The sequence below is a fragment of the Oryzias latipes genome, chromosome 24, assembly GCF_053564925.1.
Source record: "Oryzias latipes strain Hd-rR chromosome 24, Olatipes_Hd-rR_3.1".
NCBI classification, from domain to species: Eukaryota; Metazoa; Chordata; class Actinopteri; order Beloniformes; family Adrianichthyidae; genus Oryzias; species Oryzias latipes.
In genome coordinates this window covers 20,428,168-20,447,595 of record NC_136260.1, presented here as the reverse complement: position 1 = coordinate 20,447,595, position 19,428 = coordinate 20,428,168, and the positions used below count along the sequence as shown (strand labels likewise).

Sequence of the window (19,428 nt, the reverse complement as noted above, 5' to 3'; positions counted from 1 at the left end):
ATCAAGTTAGGGCAGCAAATGGGTTTAGCTGTGCCCGGATCACATTAAACATGCCGTCTGTTGACAAGTTTCATGTGAAAGTGGGTGTCGCTGCAAGTAAAAGGAGTGTAACCCCCCCAGTTTCCTTTCTCGGTCAGCGGTTGCATCAGTTTCTTTGATCCGCCTCGGTCTCCAGCTGGAGCCCCTGCAGCTCGCGCTCTAACCGCTCGCTTTGCATCTCCTGCTTCAAGTGCTCTCAGTTATGCTTATGCTCGTGATGGAAAAAAAAAATACATTCAGAGATTGGCGTGCTAATGTTACAAGAGAGGTTCGAAAGCGTACCTTTGTAAGTTAGGGGTTCAATTCCGAGTGGCGTTTCTGCTGAACAGCAGAAAAGCACAGAAAAATCAAACATTTATATCAGTAACAATCAAGAAATACTTAAACTACTTCTATTTAAGATTCTCTCTTTATGTTGCGCTTATTTTGTTAGTTTTGCAAATTTTGCAACTTTGTTTAAAAATTTGCAATCTGTTTTGGATAATTTGTACATCTAAGGTTAAAGATACATTAAAAAGACCAATTTATTTGATTGTTGCATATTCTTTTTTAGCTCTGTTACTATCTCTGTCCATCTTCTAAACCCGCAAAGTCCCTTATAATGTTGCTGGAGCCTATCCCAGGTGCAGTTGGGAGAAGGTGGGGTACACCCTTGACAGGTCACCAGTGTTTCACAGTAATGTAACAATCTTTATAATATATAATGCTTGTAATGCTTGTTTTTTCCCCACAGAGGAAGTTGCTTTCCCACATCACTACACTTCCTCCACCAAAATGATGTCACTCTGACGGTGCATCTTCTCTGAATTTTGGAAAAGTTAAGGTTAAGGATATCGTCCTGCAAACCTCGAATCCAAATCTTTAGAAGGAAATTTAGAGTTACCCAGGCTGACTTAAAACAATCCTCGGTTCTTTGGCGTCGGAAGTTTCCATATCTCACAGGTTTCATCCTAATCCATCGTACGTGGCATTTTGATTCTCACACACACACTGACAGATCCATGGAGATTAAAACAAATAAAAAAATAAAATCATAAGCAGCTGTACAGTTTGCCATTTTACAAAGAATATTTGACAAACCATATTAAGTTTTAATATTTACTCATGTTATTATTTATTTCTGTGGTGTCTTCTTTGTCTATTTTAGACATTTTCTTTACGTTAAGTCGCCCAATATGTGTAATGTAATCAACCAATCAGATTAAGTAAACAACTGTATTAAAAAAAAAAAAACTGTTTTAAAGCTAAACTACTTATTTTTTAACCTTGTTAAAATCAACCGTCGTTATTTTAAATCCACAAAAAAGTCACAAGCTCCTCCAATGACATTCCAATATTTATGAATTCTTTTAGTGCTTTCCATCCACACGGCTGCAAATCTGACATTAAAATCTGCCGCAGCACATGAACATGAGAGCTTTTGGAAGGCAAATAGACGAGATCAAAGCTTCAATATTAAACATCTACACCATCTGTGACCCGAACAAAGCCTGCTGCTCCACAGCAAATCCACTCTGTGTTACAGCCTCACGCTTACTGAACAAACAGAATTGAGTATAAAACAACCAAAAATCCATTCTCCACAATATTCGGTTTATATACATAAACACATACCCATAAACTCACCGTAGCTTGTACTGAGTACAGTTCCTGTGGAACCTTAAACGTTTTACCGCAATATTATATTCTAAATGAAACAGCGTTGTGTTGTGGCCAGTCTAAGGCACACCTGTGCAATGATCATGCTGATACGGCACACCTGCAGGATGGGTTGGATTATTTCCTCAAAGGAGAAGAGCTCACCATCACAGATTTAGACAGATTTGTGTACATAGACATATCCAAACAGACTGACTACAGGAACAAGATCTTGAAAGCTGGACTTTGCATTTAACCTGATGCCACAGCTCCAGCGACAACAAACTGACCCGAAACAGCAGTCGGATGTGTTAGTGCAAATAAAAATAGCATGACTGGGCTGTCAATCAGCAGTTCATTACTGGTGAAAGTGATTTGGAGCAACAGAACTCTTGAATCTTTAAACATTTGAAAACATTTTAGTTTTAACTCAAATGTTTTCAATAGAAAAAACGAAAATGAATCTTGTGGATATTCTTATATTTGAAGAGATACATTTGTGGAATAGTAAATGAGTTTATATATGCATAGAGATTTAAAAGACAAATGCTGTCTTCATTATGTATGAGAGACCCCCTCCTCCCCGCCATCCCCCCTCCCTCCCCCTCCGTGTCTCTTTCTGGGAGGTGTTTGTTGATCCAGTGCTTGTTGGCGCCTGAGCTCCGCGCGGAGGATGAAGACACGCGCCTGCTGAGGTAAGTTTGAAGGATGGAGTGGCTGCAGATGGATGAGAATGAGAAGGAGCTGGATGAGAGTCAGCGGGAAGAGCCGGAATTGTTGTCCGCGCGCTCGTAACTGCTGTCGGTGGCGCGCGGGGTGGCGTTACTGGAATTTACAGCTTTGCGCGCAACGCGCAGAGTTTTTTTCTTTTCTTCCATCACCTGTCCGTGCACTTTCTATGCAAGAGACTCTTAGAAGCCCTACTCCATTTATTTATTTATTTTATTGTTTGTCCAAATCTGCACGGAAACAGTGAGGGGCACAGAGGTGTGGTGCGCCGGCTCCCACCAGAGTCCTGGGGGCATTCAGAAGTAGATCCTAATGTTCCAACTTAGTTATTTATCACACTATCCATCAAAATGGGACTTCGAGAACTTTAATGGGGGGGGGGGGGGGGGGGGGGGGGGGGAAAGTTGCCCCATTTCTGCTGGTTTTTGGTAAAATCTCACACATCACTTCCATGGTTTGCCAATACTCATAATTATACGCTTTAAGATAAGGGTTTCCTCTTATGTATGTATTAAAACTGATCCCCATCATCCTTCTAACCTAACTAATAGGGGTAAATTATGCTTCAATGGCTGAATGGGAGCAATATTATGCAGGAATCTTGGATCCAGGTCATATACCACTCCTTCGAAGTCCATTAAGTAAAAGAGTTTGTCCCCGATCAGAACAGCCAGCCACCTCCTTTCCTGGAGGAGATGGGAGCTGCAGGAATTTCATGGCTTTTGGGGGGATGAGAGTCCAGAAAGAAACGTCACAAACCTGCAGTGTTTGGAGTATCTTATTGCAGAAGTAATGCAATGCTGTAGCATAATACTACAAAGACTCGTACCAATGCATTTTAGTTCTGTTTCCTTCATTACATGTTCAGTGACTTGTGAATTCCAACAAAATAACCAACCAGAACTTAATTATTTAAGTGGCAAAACACTGGGGCATTCAGTTTTTGTATTTTTGTGGTTGTCCTGTCACTTTCAACCTTTTAAAATCTTTTTGTTTTGCCCCTAAAAATGGTCTCTCCAGCTTAATGTTTCAGGTTCTCTATTTGGTTTCTGTTTTTTACTTTTTATTTTTTAACAGTAGACAGCCCTTTTTTTGTTTTTATGGACTAAACTGACTAAAGTTGAGGTTTGGTCCAAATGTTCTTCACTTTCCTAAAAATCAAATGTTTTATATTAGTTATTATTATTACATCCCCTTATATTTAAATGGGAAATAAATACCCTGGTACATTTGTCACTTCAGATGCTATGATGACCTATAGAAGTAAATATAATATACAGGTCATTTAAAGCATTACAATTCTACTGAAAGAGTATTATTGTAAAATAAGGGATTACTTAATAAGTCAAGTAATCTAATTAACTTTCACAACAATGTTGAAGCTTTTAATTATGAAGGCCAAAACTATATAAAAAAAGTAAAACAATTGTAAAAATGATCATTTTTTTGATATTTTGAATTTTTTTCTTCCTGTAAACAAGTTACTGGCTCATTTACATTATTTTATTTTATTTTTCTAAATCAGCCATTGTTTAATAAAAAACAACAAAACGACGTGAACATGAGATTAACTTCAGAAAAGTCATTTATGTTTTACTGAACACTTGATTGGTTTGCAGAGTTTTAGTGTTGACCATGTGAATCCAGTTCTCTTGAGTCATAATAATAAACAGCCGAACAGCAGAAACAAACGGAGAAAGATAACATTTAAAGTGCTGAAGATGACCAATACACTTTATTTGTAGTTTCATTTAAAAAAATAAACTGAGAATCACAAAAGTTGCATCTGAAAAAGCCAAAGGATAGAATACAGCTAATTATATATTATTTTTATAGCATAAAGCAAATAAAGGCATTTTTTTCTGCTTTAAATTGTTTCTTTTAATGTTTTCGGTTTTAAAAGCAGCTGATAATAGGGGGGAACTTAGTACAAAATGTATCTTTGATTTGAAACTCTCTGGTGTAAATCCATCAAAATTGTACCTTTTTGAAGGCAATAATCTGCAATCTGATATTTTTTTGAATTAGATTCTTTAAAATAAAATGCACAATTGTCTTGTATTAGTGGCAAAACTTTTAAAAATAAAAATGGTTTAAAATCTTTATTTTATTTTATTTTTTACTAGCTCTGATCAAAGCCTGTTGATGTTTGGTATGCAGCCAGAGCTTCTCATTTCTATGCAAAATCAAGATCCTGAGCTAATCTGGTCGTATTGATTCCAGCGTAAACAGCGACGTGATCTCAGGAGGAAGCATGGGGCGATGGGCGTGTGATGTCAAACCTTACAGGCAAACAAATCTGTCGTTTTGTTGTCAGCGCCAGCCGCAGGTATGGATTACCAAACAGATGTCTGGAGCAGAGACGACAGATCACAGGCCATTTTTCCAGAAATGCTCCCAGAAATGCTTTTTTTCTTTTTCTTGATATGAAATTGCATAAATAAAAGAAAAAGCCACACAGTTCTTCAAAAGCAGCAGCCCTCTGAGACTTCAACCCCTCAGTTTTATGTTCACAGAAAAATTCCCAGTGTATTGATCTTAAAGAGCGAGCTGACATGGAGCTAAATGTAGGCATCATGCACCCATTTCAGTTCATTTCTGTGCCAACTGGAATCTGCTCTTTTAATAAATAAAAATAGGCCAGTTATTTAAATAACCATTGTTAATGATAATGCTGAAGGGTTGGAACCAACTGTAAGCTTCATTTATTTTCTAATTTGATGTCTTTAACATGTTTTTGTGGCATTTTTCCAATGATGGAAGACACGTTTAAAGAAAATTAAGCTTAAACTTGAGTTTATGAATAATACTTTATTCAATCGTCGTGAATTTGTAGCAGACAAATGAAGGCCTTTTGAAAGCACATTTGTGATATGGAAAACTCCAAGTTCTCAGCAACGGGGAGGGGAAGGGGGGGCGGGATTGCTCCTTGCTAACAGTCGCGCTTACAACCTGGAGGTGAAATTCTAATGAACACCTGCTGCTCTGCAGAATTTTTGTCCAAGAAAACGACACGTTTTTTGATTTTTGCCTAAAAACAACATATTTATAATTAAAAGACCACGGGGGGACGCTATGAAAATAGATCAAAAGATGCTCGGAGGGGGGCTTTAAGCATTTTTTTCCATAGCTATTAATTGATTTTTCAAATCTTTTTTAAAAATAAAAATACCTAAAAAATATTAATTCTAAAAAACAACAAAAAACTGTAAGTCATTGTGTTTTTGGAGCTTGTTCTATAAAAAAAAGTCAGATAAAACTTTTAATGAATTTATTGCACAAATAATATATTTTATAGTTGAAGCAAAATGTTTGCCTCTTGAATGAAGCAGTGGTTGGAAAAATGGAAATGAAATGCTTAAACTCTAGAAACAGTGAGGAAGACGTATGTTGATGTTGTGAAGGTGGTTTAAAATAAGAGAGTGAGGTCCTCTGGTAAACAGTTCTGAAAATATCTTCATTTATAAGGACTAAAAATAGGAAGGAAGAAGAAAGTATAACTTCAGTCATTTGTAACGCTGGAGTGGGAGAAACGGAGGAAACGTAGAGAATTTATGATCCATTCTTTTCATCCATCCTGGACCTCCTGTGACAGGAGATGAAGCAGAAGACTGATGGAAGATGAGATCTTGGCGCAGGTCGCATGGTCCAATTTATCGCTCTGTCTTTTCCCACAGCGAGCTCATCTGAGGAGAGATCACAGGAGGGACATCAAGGAACAACTGTGACGCAGAGAAGGAGGATAACAGGCCATGGCGGAGGCACCCCAAGAGCTTCAGCTCCAAGAGGAGCAGCAGCAGGAAGAGGAGGAGGAGGAGCAGGAGGAGGAGAACCCCCCGAGCTCAGCAGACACGACAGAACAAGATGCAAAGTCTGAAGAATCGGATGTAGGGTCTGAGGAAGGTGACAGACAGAACGAGGACCCTAATGGCGGCTCGGAGGAACCCGTTAAAGCAGTTCGACCCCTACTTTCAATGAGGTCCATGAGCAGCATAGACCCAGAGGATGACACCCCCAACATGATGGTCTACAGGAAGGTAAGAGGTCTTCCTCCCTAAAATCAAACGTGGAAGCAGAGTTGATGGAAAAATGGTTTTATTATTTCATAAATGAATGTGAAAAAGAGTAAATATTTTCTCCTCAGACAGTGTTGGCAGCTCTGGCCAACTACTTCACAATATAAACAGCAAAGTTGCAGTGGTTGGGTGTGTTGACAGGAGCTGAGGGTGTTGATTTACATATTCACCGGGATAAAGTTAAACCTGTCAGCCGTCATTTTCTCCCAACCATTGTCTGTGTGTACATGTGTGACAGAAAGGCACTGCAGTAAATAATGGGAACTTTTCTTCATTTTTTGTGCGTTCCCGTCAACAGTAGCAGCCGCTGAGCTGCAGGGTCGCATGTAAGCCAGGCTGTACTGTAGAGTAGATTGTCTTTTATCCAAATGTCCTCCAAGCACCTAAGCCAGGTTAGAGGTCACGCACACATGCTTACATCTACATTTTGACATTTCTAAGAATAAGAACCTTAAACATCGCTTAATTTTGTTTTTTCAAAAAGATAAAAATGGAAGAAAATGGAAGAAATTTACATACCTGATCCAGGTAATCAGCAGCAAGAAGTGCATGGAAATCTGGAAAATAGGCAGGTAGGTAGATTTTCAGGACGGGGATTGCCGGCTCTGTCCAAGTTATTCACTCAGTCAGACAAATCTGTTAGTTGAAATGGAGGTTGTGAGTTATATGATAGAAACAAGGCAAGACCTTGGTGTTTTGGAAATCAGCAACTGTGCTTCAGAGATGCTAATATGGGTTATACCATGGTCCGGGTGAATACTCGATTCTGATTGGCTGCTGGGTGTGCGTTAAAACCTGATAACCGCACGTTGAGAAAAGAAGTTCCGGTCACCTAGCTTAAATGTTTTGTATCACTGCGCCGGCTTCTTTATTTGGACAAAATCAAGCGGTAAGAGGTGAAATTTGTCTCTGAACTGAGGCTTTATTCAACCCATCGGAAAGATCCGCATATATATATTGCCGAATCTCGACTGCAGCGGTCGCATCACGTAAAGAATTGTCCGCTTTTTGTGAGAAAAGCGATCCAAATCGGAAAAAAAACAAGAATTAAGGACAAAAAACTGGTTAATGTGTATTGCTTTTGTAAGTAACCATGGAATAAGCGGGTTAATGGCCTTCGAAGTATACATTATTACTTTTTAACGCACTTTGCGGAAGCAACTGTCCTCTGCTTCGGACAGTTCAGGCTTCCACGGCGTGCATTAAAAAGTAATAACACACACTTCGTTGGCCATTAACCCTTACACTTACACAATGCCTGACGAGGTGGCTAGAGCAGCTGCAGCTACTCTGCTGCAGCTGCCACATGAGAACTAACCAGCGGAGGAAGGTGATTTCATCATAAAGTTCACCTTTTGTCCAGACAATGAAGCAAAAGTTTGTTTCAAAGAAATAAAGTCTACAAGTAGTTTCCAAGTTCGCTTTGAGTGCAAGAAATATGGAAGATTCATGGTATCATCTAAATGAGCAAATATGACATACAGGAATTAAAGTAAAAAAGCGAGTTTAAGCAGAGTTTCTTCTACAGTTTTGAGCAGAACGTCGTCCTTTTTAAAAAAAAATCCAATTCAAACTTAAACAACAGACAACTGATTAACGCAGCCTCTAAGAAGCGTGGAGAATCATCAGTAAAAAGATAAATAGTTCTGCTTCTAAAGCAACTAACCTGAATTTTATAACAACTATCCTAGAAGAATATTCTCAAATGAAATCTGTGCAGTGATGCTGCAGCTACAAACCTTCTCTCAAGGTGAGAATTGGTTTTTAAGAATCACAAAGTTGAGAAGCTTCACTCTAAAAGAGCCAGCACACTTCACTGGAGACAAGGGCGCACGGTGAAGTGGTCTTCCAGCGTTTAAAGAAGAATTCACTGTGATTTAGTGTCACGCTTGGAATTTATTTCCAAGCTCTTTGTTGATGAGGGGAATCTGTCACGATGCCTTGTTTGACGGCTTTGAGCCTCCGAGGCCTGTGGAAACCATACATTCCTGCCATGTGGGGTGGCTGCAGCCCAGTGAATGTTAATCGGACTATTTCATACGGCAAGATGTGCAGAGATGAGCGGGAACATGAATCATTGCTCAATGAATCTCTACACGACTCTTTGATGGGCTCAGTGTCCAAGCAGACACGGCGGCTCTAGATTGCTTCCTTTCCCACTCACATTCATTTTTACCGGGGAAATGGCTTTTCCTGTTGCAAATGTATTCACTTTTAAATTCATTCTATTTATTGAGGCAAAGGCGAGATTAGAAAACAATTATTCTAAATCATGACAAAATCTAACATTAAAATTGAATCAAACTTTTTAGATTTGCACTTCACTCTCCGATGCCTTTTTTCTTTTTCCTTTTTTTTAGTTGAATCGTGTGAATTTCTTGACCAACTTTATTACAGCAAAAAACATCGTTTACTCTATTTTCGAAGTGTTCCCAGTGTTTTTTTTAATAATGATTATGCAGTTTTTAGACGAGCTTGTAGCCCGCCCGGTGTCACAAATACGATCTTTATCAAACAAATTTTTTTATTATTTTGCTTATTTGAATAAAGAAATACTCAGAAATGCAAATTTAAGCCTAGTTTTTTGAATATATGTCCTCCATCATCAAAAAAAGACTAAAAAAACACCAAAAACATCATTTTCATCAAAGTGAGTCTTTAATCCGTGTGATGAGACGTTTTATTGAAAACTGAAGGTTCAAAGATGATGATAATCCTAAATATTTAACAGAAACCTAGTCATATTTTTTTATTTTGATTAATTTTGCCAGAGAAGAGAAAGATATCCTAATTTTTTGATGGATTCAACACATAGTTTGGTCAAAATTATGTCTTGGATTATTTAAGTATGATGCAAACTGAAAAGGCATCTGCGAGTTTTGACGTTTATTCACCTCTCATGGTATAATTTACACACTTTAAAAATTGCATTTAATGAGAATGCACAATCTAGATGTTGAGAGAACTCTTGCTGTGTTTTCTTCTTTCTCCTGCAGCCCTTTCAGAATAAAGGTTCTTGAGATGCCTAATTGAGTTTGCAGTGATTTAGTCTGGTCTGCAGTTTGCATTGATGCTGAGCAGTCATTGGAGGCAGTGGATCACACTGTAAAAAAGGCTCTGTAGAATGAAGTCAATAAAATTCTTATCCTATTGGCAAATTTTATTTAATTGAGCAAAAATAAGATCAAAATGGTCTTACCAGGGAATTCTTATTTTAGGAATTCTAACATATATTTGCTTGAACTAAGATTATTTTGCTTTTTTACTTTCTTTTTTTTCGCAAAATAGAAAATTAGACAATTTTTGTGTAAACAAGTCTTTCTAATTTGTTAAGATTCGGTTTTTGCAGTGCATGATGTAAACTGCAAACAATCACAAAATCTCAAAAACAAAACTAACTTACTTTCAGTAAATTGTAACGACTTATTTTGACATTAAATCTTGAGTCGTTTTACCTTGAAAACACTTTAATCTTAATTTGACATCATATTTTGAAGCAAAAGGAGCCGTTAATGACTTAGTCGTTTCGTTTAAAGAAACAAACTTGCTTTATTTAAGGAAACTGGAAAGTTTCATTTGACTCAACAGTAAAAAAGCATGAAGTATGAAAGTAAACATTCATTTAAATAAAATGTTTAGACACTTTGTAATTCTAGTCTTACTTAAGGATAATTTATGATCTAAAAATTAGGAATACCCGACTGTTCTAGTTCTTAAATGAGAATATATTAGAAGATGTGGATAAATAGGCCTAAACAAACTTTAAAGATTTAAAACTCTTTTTTTTTTTAGCACTGCATGCTTATTTTAGGACATAGTTCCTTACCAGATCAATATACATAAATATGAGTGTTAATAGTGAATTTCAAGATTTATTTTTGTCATCATCACAATTAATTCTGAGTGACCTTACCAAGACTAATTCTATTAGTTCCATAAGCAGATTTTTTTACCTCCAACATCGGGAAAAACATCTTATATTCTATATTTTTCTTCAGTTGTTTGATAAGGACACTTTTTCAGTGCGAAATCGGCTCTGAGGGGCTGGCACATGTTCCTGGCTCCTGTAAACCAAAATGGACATCGACAAATGTCTCATCTGAAGGTGGACCCACGCCAAACGGCACGAGTGGCCATTATTTCCTGCAGAGAAGTGGCAGCAGTCGCTTCAGAGGGATCTCCACCTGAGGCTGAGAAACTAATAACGTCTCGATTTCCCGCTGAGCTCCTGCTTCTTTCAGGTCTAATCCAAACTAATCCTCCACAATGAACGACGAGCGGCACCGCTTCACTTATTTATCTGTGTCTAATTTAAAAAAAAAACAACAAACGCCTGAGTCCTCCATTTGTTAATCATGAAAAATGACGAGCTCACAGCGGGTTTGAGTGACAACGTTTTGTGATCGAGCCTAAATAAATGGACATTTATTTTTTCCCTTTAGCAACGCATATAAACCAAGCTGATGCACTTGAACAAATCTTTTGGATTCTCTGAACTCCGTGTAAGCTTGTTCACCATGTCTGACAGCACAGAGCTATTTGCTGTGAAGGCATCAGTGTGGTGGTCATGCTCTGGTTGTGTCGACAGCAGTTGTCAAAGGAAAAGCCGCTCCTGTCGATTTTTTATTTATTTATTTTCAAATTTAAAGTGACTTTGTCCCATCAGTGCAGCTAGAACACAGCTATTTTACCGTTGCGTGCGCTTTGCGTCGATGCATAGTGAGAAGGTGGGTTTGCGTCCACACTGTGACGGATGTCATGGAAAGTGTCCCCCAGCTCCACTATGGCAAACCAGGTGGCCCAAACTTTCAAAATAAAAGCAGTTTTCTACATTTATTTGTCAATTAGTCAGAACTAAACTCTAGTCTTATTGTGCCTTGATGTGTTTTCTGACTTAATCTTTAGTTGGAAGTGTCTTTCAGTGCTGCAGATGGTAGTAAACAACTCCTGACTGCATTTTATTGGGAAATTAGACATTCTCTGGGACAAAGTGGAGCTGTCAGTGGAATTTCACCTAAAAACACTTCCTCATTAGCTTCAAGTTTCAGAAGCGCTGACTACAATCAGATTTCACTTAAAGTTTGTGCCTGCAGTGACACGACGCTCTAGGATCCACCGTACTGCCCAACTTTAGAAGATCTTTAGTCCCTTTTTCAATGCAACACCTACTGCTTGAATTTGTTGAACTCAAATCAAAATCAAAATTAAATTTTGCAGTTTTATTTTAAAAATAAAAAGCATTTATCTTTTGTTGTCCCTTTTTTCTAAAGCTCAGTATGACAAAAAATGGAAAATGTTTGATCGTTAAGAGTAAGATCAACTTTATTAATTATTATTATGAATTATTATAAGGGAAATTCAGTATAGCAGCACAAGAAAATAAATGTGAAATATACAAGGGGGAAAAAAACCTCTCTTACATGTAGACAAATGGCTACCGGATGGATTGTAGAGTCTTAGGGCTGATTGCAGGAATGACTTGTAGTCAAAAAAATACATATTTGTTATATTTAAACAAGTTTTATTCTTTCTGTAGATGATCTCACCATAAATGTGACTTTTTAAAAATGTTTTATCAAGAGTAATATTCTACATGTGTTCAATGATTTTGGTACTACGACATTTTTCCGAAAATGGCTTAAAAACTTTTAAGCTTAAACTTTAAAAATATTTGCGTTAAATATAACTCGCAATCCTGGCTATGCGGCTTATACTCGACGTGGCTATTTGCTGGAATAGGCTCCTCTTTGCCACTTTGTGGCGTTTGTATCAATGTGATTGTGTTTTCTTCTCATATTTATTCAGATTGTGCCTAAGGATTAATAATGAAAGCAGAAACGGGGCACAATAAGTGTGCGTTTTGTGTTGTTCCTCTGGAGTCTGCTGCACTGTTTTTCGCCTTTGTTCACACTGGTTTTGTCCCCAAAGCAAATGGTTTAATCCCTAATTAATCTGAAAAATATTCATGGTGTAACTGGATTAACATAGGGTTTTGTTAGGAAAACAATCGCTTGGGCTTTTTCCGAGCCGTAATGAGATGTAGCACAACCTCCTTAGCCGCTTGTTAAATTTGGCAAAAATTACAAAGGATTGCACTTCAAAGGACAAGCGCACAAAAAAAAAAAAAGACAATTAACCAAAGGAGGAGGAAAAGAAGCAGAGCGGTCCAGGATAGAGATGAACATATTCAGAAAGGTGTTAATGTGTGGATGGGAGGCTGAGGTCAGCTGTGAATAAGTACACCTGCAGCCATTATTGTGCTAATGCTCCCTGCAGATGCTTCAGCCCGGTGGGGTGACACCTGTCTTTGTTTACCTGTAAGCAAACAAACCTATTAAAGTGAGCAAATGCAGAAACCAAAAGGGTTCAAGTAATTAGTAAAAGCGCTGCGGACATTTTATTTTAGTCTGAAAACATAAAAATGAACAGTATCTAAAAAAAAACAGTTAAACCCCATAAAAACCAACTCTGATAAAAGTTATGTTTTTAACAAATATGAAGTAGATTGGGTTTAAAAATTGCATTTCTGAATATTTCTTTATTAAAATCGTTAGAAACCGATCAGTATTGGGAAGTGAGGGCGGGGTTTCTCTGCTCCAATGGCTCCGCCCCCAACTAAGAGATACATTTCTAAAGAAGTACTGACACTCTGAGGAAACGACGTCCTAGAAAACGAAGGATTTTGGCTAAAAATGACATAACTATGATTAAAAAAACCATTAGGAACGTTTTAAAAATTAAAACAAAAAATGATCACACTGGGACTTTAAGAAAAAAGTCCAATACAAACGCACAACCATGGCTATCTGAAGATACATAACCCCTGCCCTGCGTTGCTGCTCGGTTGTTGTGATGGATTTGTGTCGCAAATGTCTTTTTCCTTTTGATGAATCTGCTTTAGATGAACTTTTTGGAGATGAACCTATGATGGTGAGCTTTTGCTGCAGTTTGGGGAAACATTATATTCACATTTTCATGATCAAAACATGTTTGATGGAATCCGCTGCAGAAAAGGTCATGAACACAATTCATGGAACAGCCTGTTGAAAAGACAGAAACAAAGATATTTCAAGGAAAAAGGGTTTGTCCAAAATAAAACTTCATCCAAAAACAGATCACTGAGCTCTCCTGGGATTCTTTATTGAGATTTTCTGGTTGTATGATCCATATCAGGAAGAGTAAGAAGATGCGTTATGATGGGGAAGGGATTCTGGGCTTTTTTCTTGCTGATTTTTATCAAGTTTCACCCGATGTATTTATTTTTCTCTTTCTTTTGTTTTTTTGTTGTTTTTGTTGCAAGTTTCCTCATTCTTTAATTATTCTTTAATAAACTATGTTTGTTTGAGTTGCACTTAAATTTAGATTTTATTAGGTCTTCTAAAGTAAATACTTTCAGATTCGGTGGTATGAAGGTGTTCGTGTTGAGAAATGTTTGTTTTTTTCTCTGAACCTGGGACACTTTGCAGCCTTCGGTGTTATATTTCACATTTTGTGGTCCAAAACAACAATATCACAATAAGAATACAAATGGAGCAAACTCTTACTTAACAATTAGGAGTATTACCGTAAATAGAAATATATGAAAAGTTTCTACAGTTCAAACAAGAACCAGAGCCTAATTTTATCACGTCCTCTAATATTAACATTTTAATTTAGAAGACTGCTAAAGCAAACAGGTTTATAGATGTTTTTGTATATTTCTAAATAAGTTTTCATGCAGCAAAGAATTTTTACTTGACAAGAAATCCCATATTAAGATCTAAAAACATAGTTCCACACAAGTATTCTTATTAAAACGAGCCAAAATACTTTTACTCCATACTCTTAGAATACATAAAAACTTGATTCAAAACTGAAAAAGCTCAAAAGTCTTTTTTAAGGATGCCATTTTGAAGTGGAATAAATGTTGACAAATTAAACTGGCACTGTCTTTATTTTGGAAACAAATATGTAAATTTATGTTTCCAAAATTTCCAGAAGAAAACCTAATTTTAGATTTCATGAGGCTTTATAAGAATGGATCAACTTGTACTAAGACTCATTTTGTTCTAAAATAATTAATATCCACTTATTACACTAGTTTTTTTGTCACTATAATCAAAATAAACTACTGTGGGTTTTATTTATTTTATCTATTTGAAAAGGTGTCGAGCAAAGTTAAAAAAGAACGTCTAACCTGGTAAAATATCTTGAATGTCTAAAACAAAGGATGAAATGGTTAGCAGTGTAGGACCACGACCGCCTTCGTCATCCTTTTGTTCATCAAGTCATTTGATTATTGGCAAAATAAACCCTCATAGCTCTGATTTATCTGAGTGCAGAAACCAACAGCATTGACGATGTCAAAAAAGTCAAACCGTTTCCAAACACAACCCCCACAAATGGCAGGAAGTCAGGTGGAGGCCGCAGGGCCACGTTATGACTAATGAATGCTCCCATTCGTCAGGCGTGCTCTCTGCGTCGTCCATTAAGGAACTTGGATGGATGCAAAGAGACTGAAGCAAACTGATGGATGATACAGAAGTTAGCTCACACATTTTCCATCAGCGTTTCCTTTTATTGATTCAGTCTGCTCCCGTCAAACCTGCTCTGCTTGCCTTTTGTGGTTTCTTTTAACTGATGCAAAAGAACTCCTTCCCACTCTTAATGACATTTTCAGCTTGACTGAAATGGTTTTATTGTTATCATGAGCAGAAAATACCTTTTTTTTCTTTTATTTTTTGAATTTGGACATCATTAAGTTGCCTCACTTCAGGTTCCAATCTATAGCTTATTTTTGGAGATTCTTTATTAAATACCTAACAAACTTAAATAAAGAGTAAAATAAAATGTTAATTAAAAATGACTGTTATTCACCTTCATGCATGTTGGATGAAGGTTCAATTCCTAAAAGGGCCTAACTGTAAAGGTCGGTGCCGCTTTCTCTCCTGTTCATTGACGGTGTGCAGGAATCGGTCTCATATTTAGGCCGGTCTGTGACACAAAGTCCCGTCACGCCAGCTGCCTCTCCTCTCCATATGCTCCTTTGGCAGGTAAACGCTGCCCGACCTGACGTCAGCCCGCCTGCACTCGGAGGCCTGTAATGTGTTTAATGGCTTTCATTTTGTTTCCCTCGAGCGCACTTGTTCCGCTGACCTTCTTCTCGCACGAGTGCCGGTTGCGGTGAAACTCTAGAGTCGATCCGGACCTCAGGAAGAGCAGCTTTTAGGTGAGCTCACGAAGGAGTTCTGATCAATGACAGAACGTGTGAGTAAAGGAAATTTTGATATCTTAGGCCTTTTAATCCATTTTATTACGCATTTATTATAAATTCAGTGGTTCTATTTTATTTTTTCTTCAGGAAAACACATTCTATGAAATACTGTCATGCTAAGCTAAGTTCTCATCATTTCCGTCCTCTCTCATTGGTGACTTTGCCTGATAGTTTCTGCTTTTTCCTCCACGTCTTGGTTATTTTGGAGCCCAATAGGAGGTAAATGTTATCTCTCCCATAGGTTTCTTTTAAGGATTTCATTACAGTTGGGTTGGAGAAAGTAAAAAGCTATTATTAGTCTGGCAGCCTCCTGTTTTAAGAAATGCTGTCATGGAGGAAAAGAGGAAAAAAGCTAACGATGGGGGAGAAACAAACACAGAAGCAGCCAATTTGAAGCATTTTGACAGAGCCAGCAGCTTTGCAGGGTGCACACGCATTTGGTTTGAAAAAAAAAATCTCTCTTTACCTAAACACTGTTAAAATTGGTTTCTTTCTGCAATCTGTGACATAATTTAGACATTTTATGAAAGAGTTAATAGGGATTTTGAAAGAAATGAACCAAATTTTATTAACTGGCTCTTCTGGCTGACATAAAAACACATTTCTATGTCAGAACGAGGGATTAGAAGACTCTCTCGGGCGAATAGAATGCTGCTGTCAGCAATTTTTCTGCAGAAAATGCTCTGCTTAGTCTGGCTGAGCGTGTACAGCAAGATAAGGTTTGTTTGGATGCGTAAATTAATGACAAAAAAATTCCAATATTCATAAGCCAATTAGAAGTGATGTGTACATAAAGGTGTATTTGTGCAGGAAGCCGGTCTACTGTGTTTTTAACGCGTTCTTGTAGCATTTATAAAGAAAAATAGACGTAAAATTGCAATTCCTGTTAGCTCCAACACCTCCAACAAATCTGTATTCACCGGAGAGAGTAAGGGAAAAGAAAATGGATTTTCAAATGCACTGAAGTAACAGGTTTGTTTTGATTATTTGGATTAAAGCAAACGGTTTTGTCTCTAAAAATAACAACTTTAAGGGAAGAAAAATGGGAAGTGGATGTGCATCACATGGCGTTCTTTTGACTCTTTGTCCTTATTCTGCGATCTAAAAAAATAAATAACAGGATGATGGGGGGCTTTGAAAATCCACAGGGTGAAGGACGTTGTCTGGCAGTTTTCTTTGAGAAATGCATGGTTAACGTAGGATCAACTGTACTTATAGTTAGACGTAAACAAAAATCAAGGCTCGAGAAAAGAATTTAAAAACCATTTCATACGCTGCAATGACGAAAACACTAGAAGAATATGCAGAATAAAAGCTATAAAGTTAATCAGTGGATGGATGAAATTTCAACTAATATTCTTGTTTCACAATTATATCAATGGTCGCTCATTTAGTACATTGAGCCTTAAAATAGGCATAAAAACTTGTGTATCCACCCGTGAAAGCAGTTGTGACTAAGACTTAAGCAGTGCAGTCTGCTTAGCGCTATGGTCACATTTCCCAAAATGCCACAGCGCTGCCACCTAAATAGGTTTTTCAGCAGGTGGCCACGTGGCCGCATTTGTAATCGGGAGGTGGCAGTCGCATTTTTACACACTGCGCGAAGGCTGGACGGTTTTAAGCAAAACATTTTGCGGCGATCGGATGATTTTTCTCTATCGGTCAGTGGGCACATTTGGAGGTTGTGCATTGGCAGTGACTGGCACAATGGTTAATTTCTTAATATGTCTCAAGACAACTGGCGACCGATGGCAGCCGTCGCCGGAGACATTTACGCATCGTCCAATCAGAGCTGCTGTCCCCGCCCTGTGGTCGTCCAGCTGTTGGCATCATCCCCGCCTGACTGACACCAGACAGCCTTCTACATTCATGAACCAATCAGCGATATTCACATAATCGGCCGGGGGCATGAAATCTTAAAGATTCTGCCGATTCCTCCCCATCGCGCGGTGGCGGTCGTGTTTGTGACCATAGCCGAAGACTGGAGGCAGGATCCCATTCGTGTTCATTTTCATTTATTGGCTCACAAAACACATTTTTAAAAAGTTAAGTAACGGGGAATTTTTATATTTAAAAACTTGCCAAAGTTTAAATTTGTAGTTTCCAAGAGGATTGGTCCTTTTCTCCATTTTTATTTTTTATTGTTATGATGTTTGGAAGGGGTGTGCTAAAGTATCGATATGGTGATATATTGCGATATTTAGTCCTGTGATTGATTCTCGATGCGTCTTCATCAAGTATCGACCTTTTAATTATGTTTGAAGACCCAAGACCCTGTAAAACTTTATATTAATCATCCTTTGGTAAGACGCATCTTCGGAGGGTCGATTAAATAACTTAAAGAAAAGATCCTAGCTACTTGATTTTATTTTTCTGGGAGAATTTTATTTTTGATTGCATCACATTTATTTTTAACAAAGACACTATAATTTGTTCACAGAATTAATATCTGATTTACAGCTATTTTTTAAAATAATGTGATAGCTATGGCTTTGTTTTTCAAAAGTTAATACCAATGTGCCTGGCAGCTACTTGACTAATTCCTTTTTTATCCTGTTTACAGCAATTTTGTACTAAATATTGGGCACTGCTGTTCATGTTCACTATTGTTTACACTGAATGTCACAGATGTTTCCAAATGAAAATTGTCATTGTTTGTCAAAGACAGAGTATTACTGATTTCAGCAATGTTATACAAAAGTCTGTTATCATTACACTAAATAGGACACAAGTTGTTCATTATAATTGTGTTTAAAAACGAAAAAATAAATTGGGAAATATTTTCCAAAAAGCAGTTTTTCAAGTTCTTCTTTCTAAATGTTTGATATATAGTGAGTTGTTAGAGACGATATATCGATTATCACATTATCGCCACATCGTGATAGTATCGTTATCGTGAGCAATGTATCGCAAATCGTATCGTATCGTGAGGTACCCAGTGATTCCCAGCCCTGATGTTTGGTGTCGTGCGCTTCCTCCAAGCTCACCCCAGGTGTCAGCTGTCATCACCTCAGCTGTTTTGTTTCTGTTCGCCTTCAAAGTGCCTGGTTTTTAGTTGTCGTGTCTAAGCTTGTATTCATTCTTTTTATTCTGTAATATTTCAGGCTATTTGTTATGATTAGCTTTGGTTTTTGTTTGTTTATTAAATGTTTCCGTCTCACAGAGGAAAGCATGTGTAGGACTGGCCTTTACCTCCTGCCTTCTATTATATATAGTTTAGGTTTTTGTTAGAGCTGTGATTCACAGTGTTAGCTGGTCAGGGCAAACAAACAAACAAATAAAATGAAAAGAAATAAATCTTGAGGTAGGAGGTGAGTGATCGATTTCTATCAGGAGTTCTGTCTGAAGCCTTTGAAAATGATTTATAGACGGAGTGAAGCCTGGCTCCTGATAAACACAATATGGGAAAAATTGATCTTGGACTGCAAGTTGCTTCATGTGCTCTTTCACATCATAACATTTACCATAAAGTATAAAAAAGTACAAAAAGAAATAGAAACAAATATTTGTAAAAACCTGGTTTGTCATAAAACTCTTTAAGAGGAGTAAATAATTTCTCTTTCTGACTACATTCTCTCCAAAAATCACATTTCATTCATGCTTTTTCTGACTTTGTAATTCTGCCAGAATGTGCTTGTCTGTCTGTTATCACAATGCCCTGAAGAATTACCGTCCGGAGTGTTCCTGGTAAAT

The 19,428-nt window shown here is 37.5% G+C and overlaps 1 protein-coding gene across 2 annotated transcripts in view; it reads left to right on the top strand.

Annotated features, from left to right (window-relative positions):
• The first annotated feature begins 2,245 nt into the window (after positions 1–2,245).
• Positions 2,246–19,428, top strand: part of LOC101160614 (regulator of G-protein signaling 6) — a 44,714-nt gene continuing 27,531 nt past the window's right edge. The window contains exons 1-2 of one of the 2 annotated variants that reach the window (XM_023953161.2): positions 2,246–2,372; positions 6,084–6,443. In XM_023953161.2, coding sequence (XP_023808929.1) covers positions 6,159–6,443 — 285 coding nt within the window. In that variant the 5' untranslated portion in view covers positions 2,246–2,372; positions 6,084–6,158. Of the gene's footprint in view, positions 2,373–6,083; positions 6,444–15,605; positions 15,729–19,428 lie in introns of those variants that run through there. The other variant, XM_020714677.2, reaches the window with a different exon arrangement.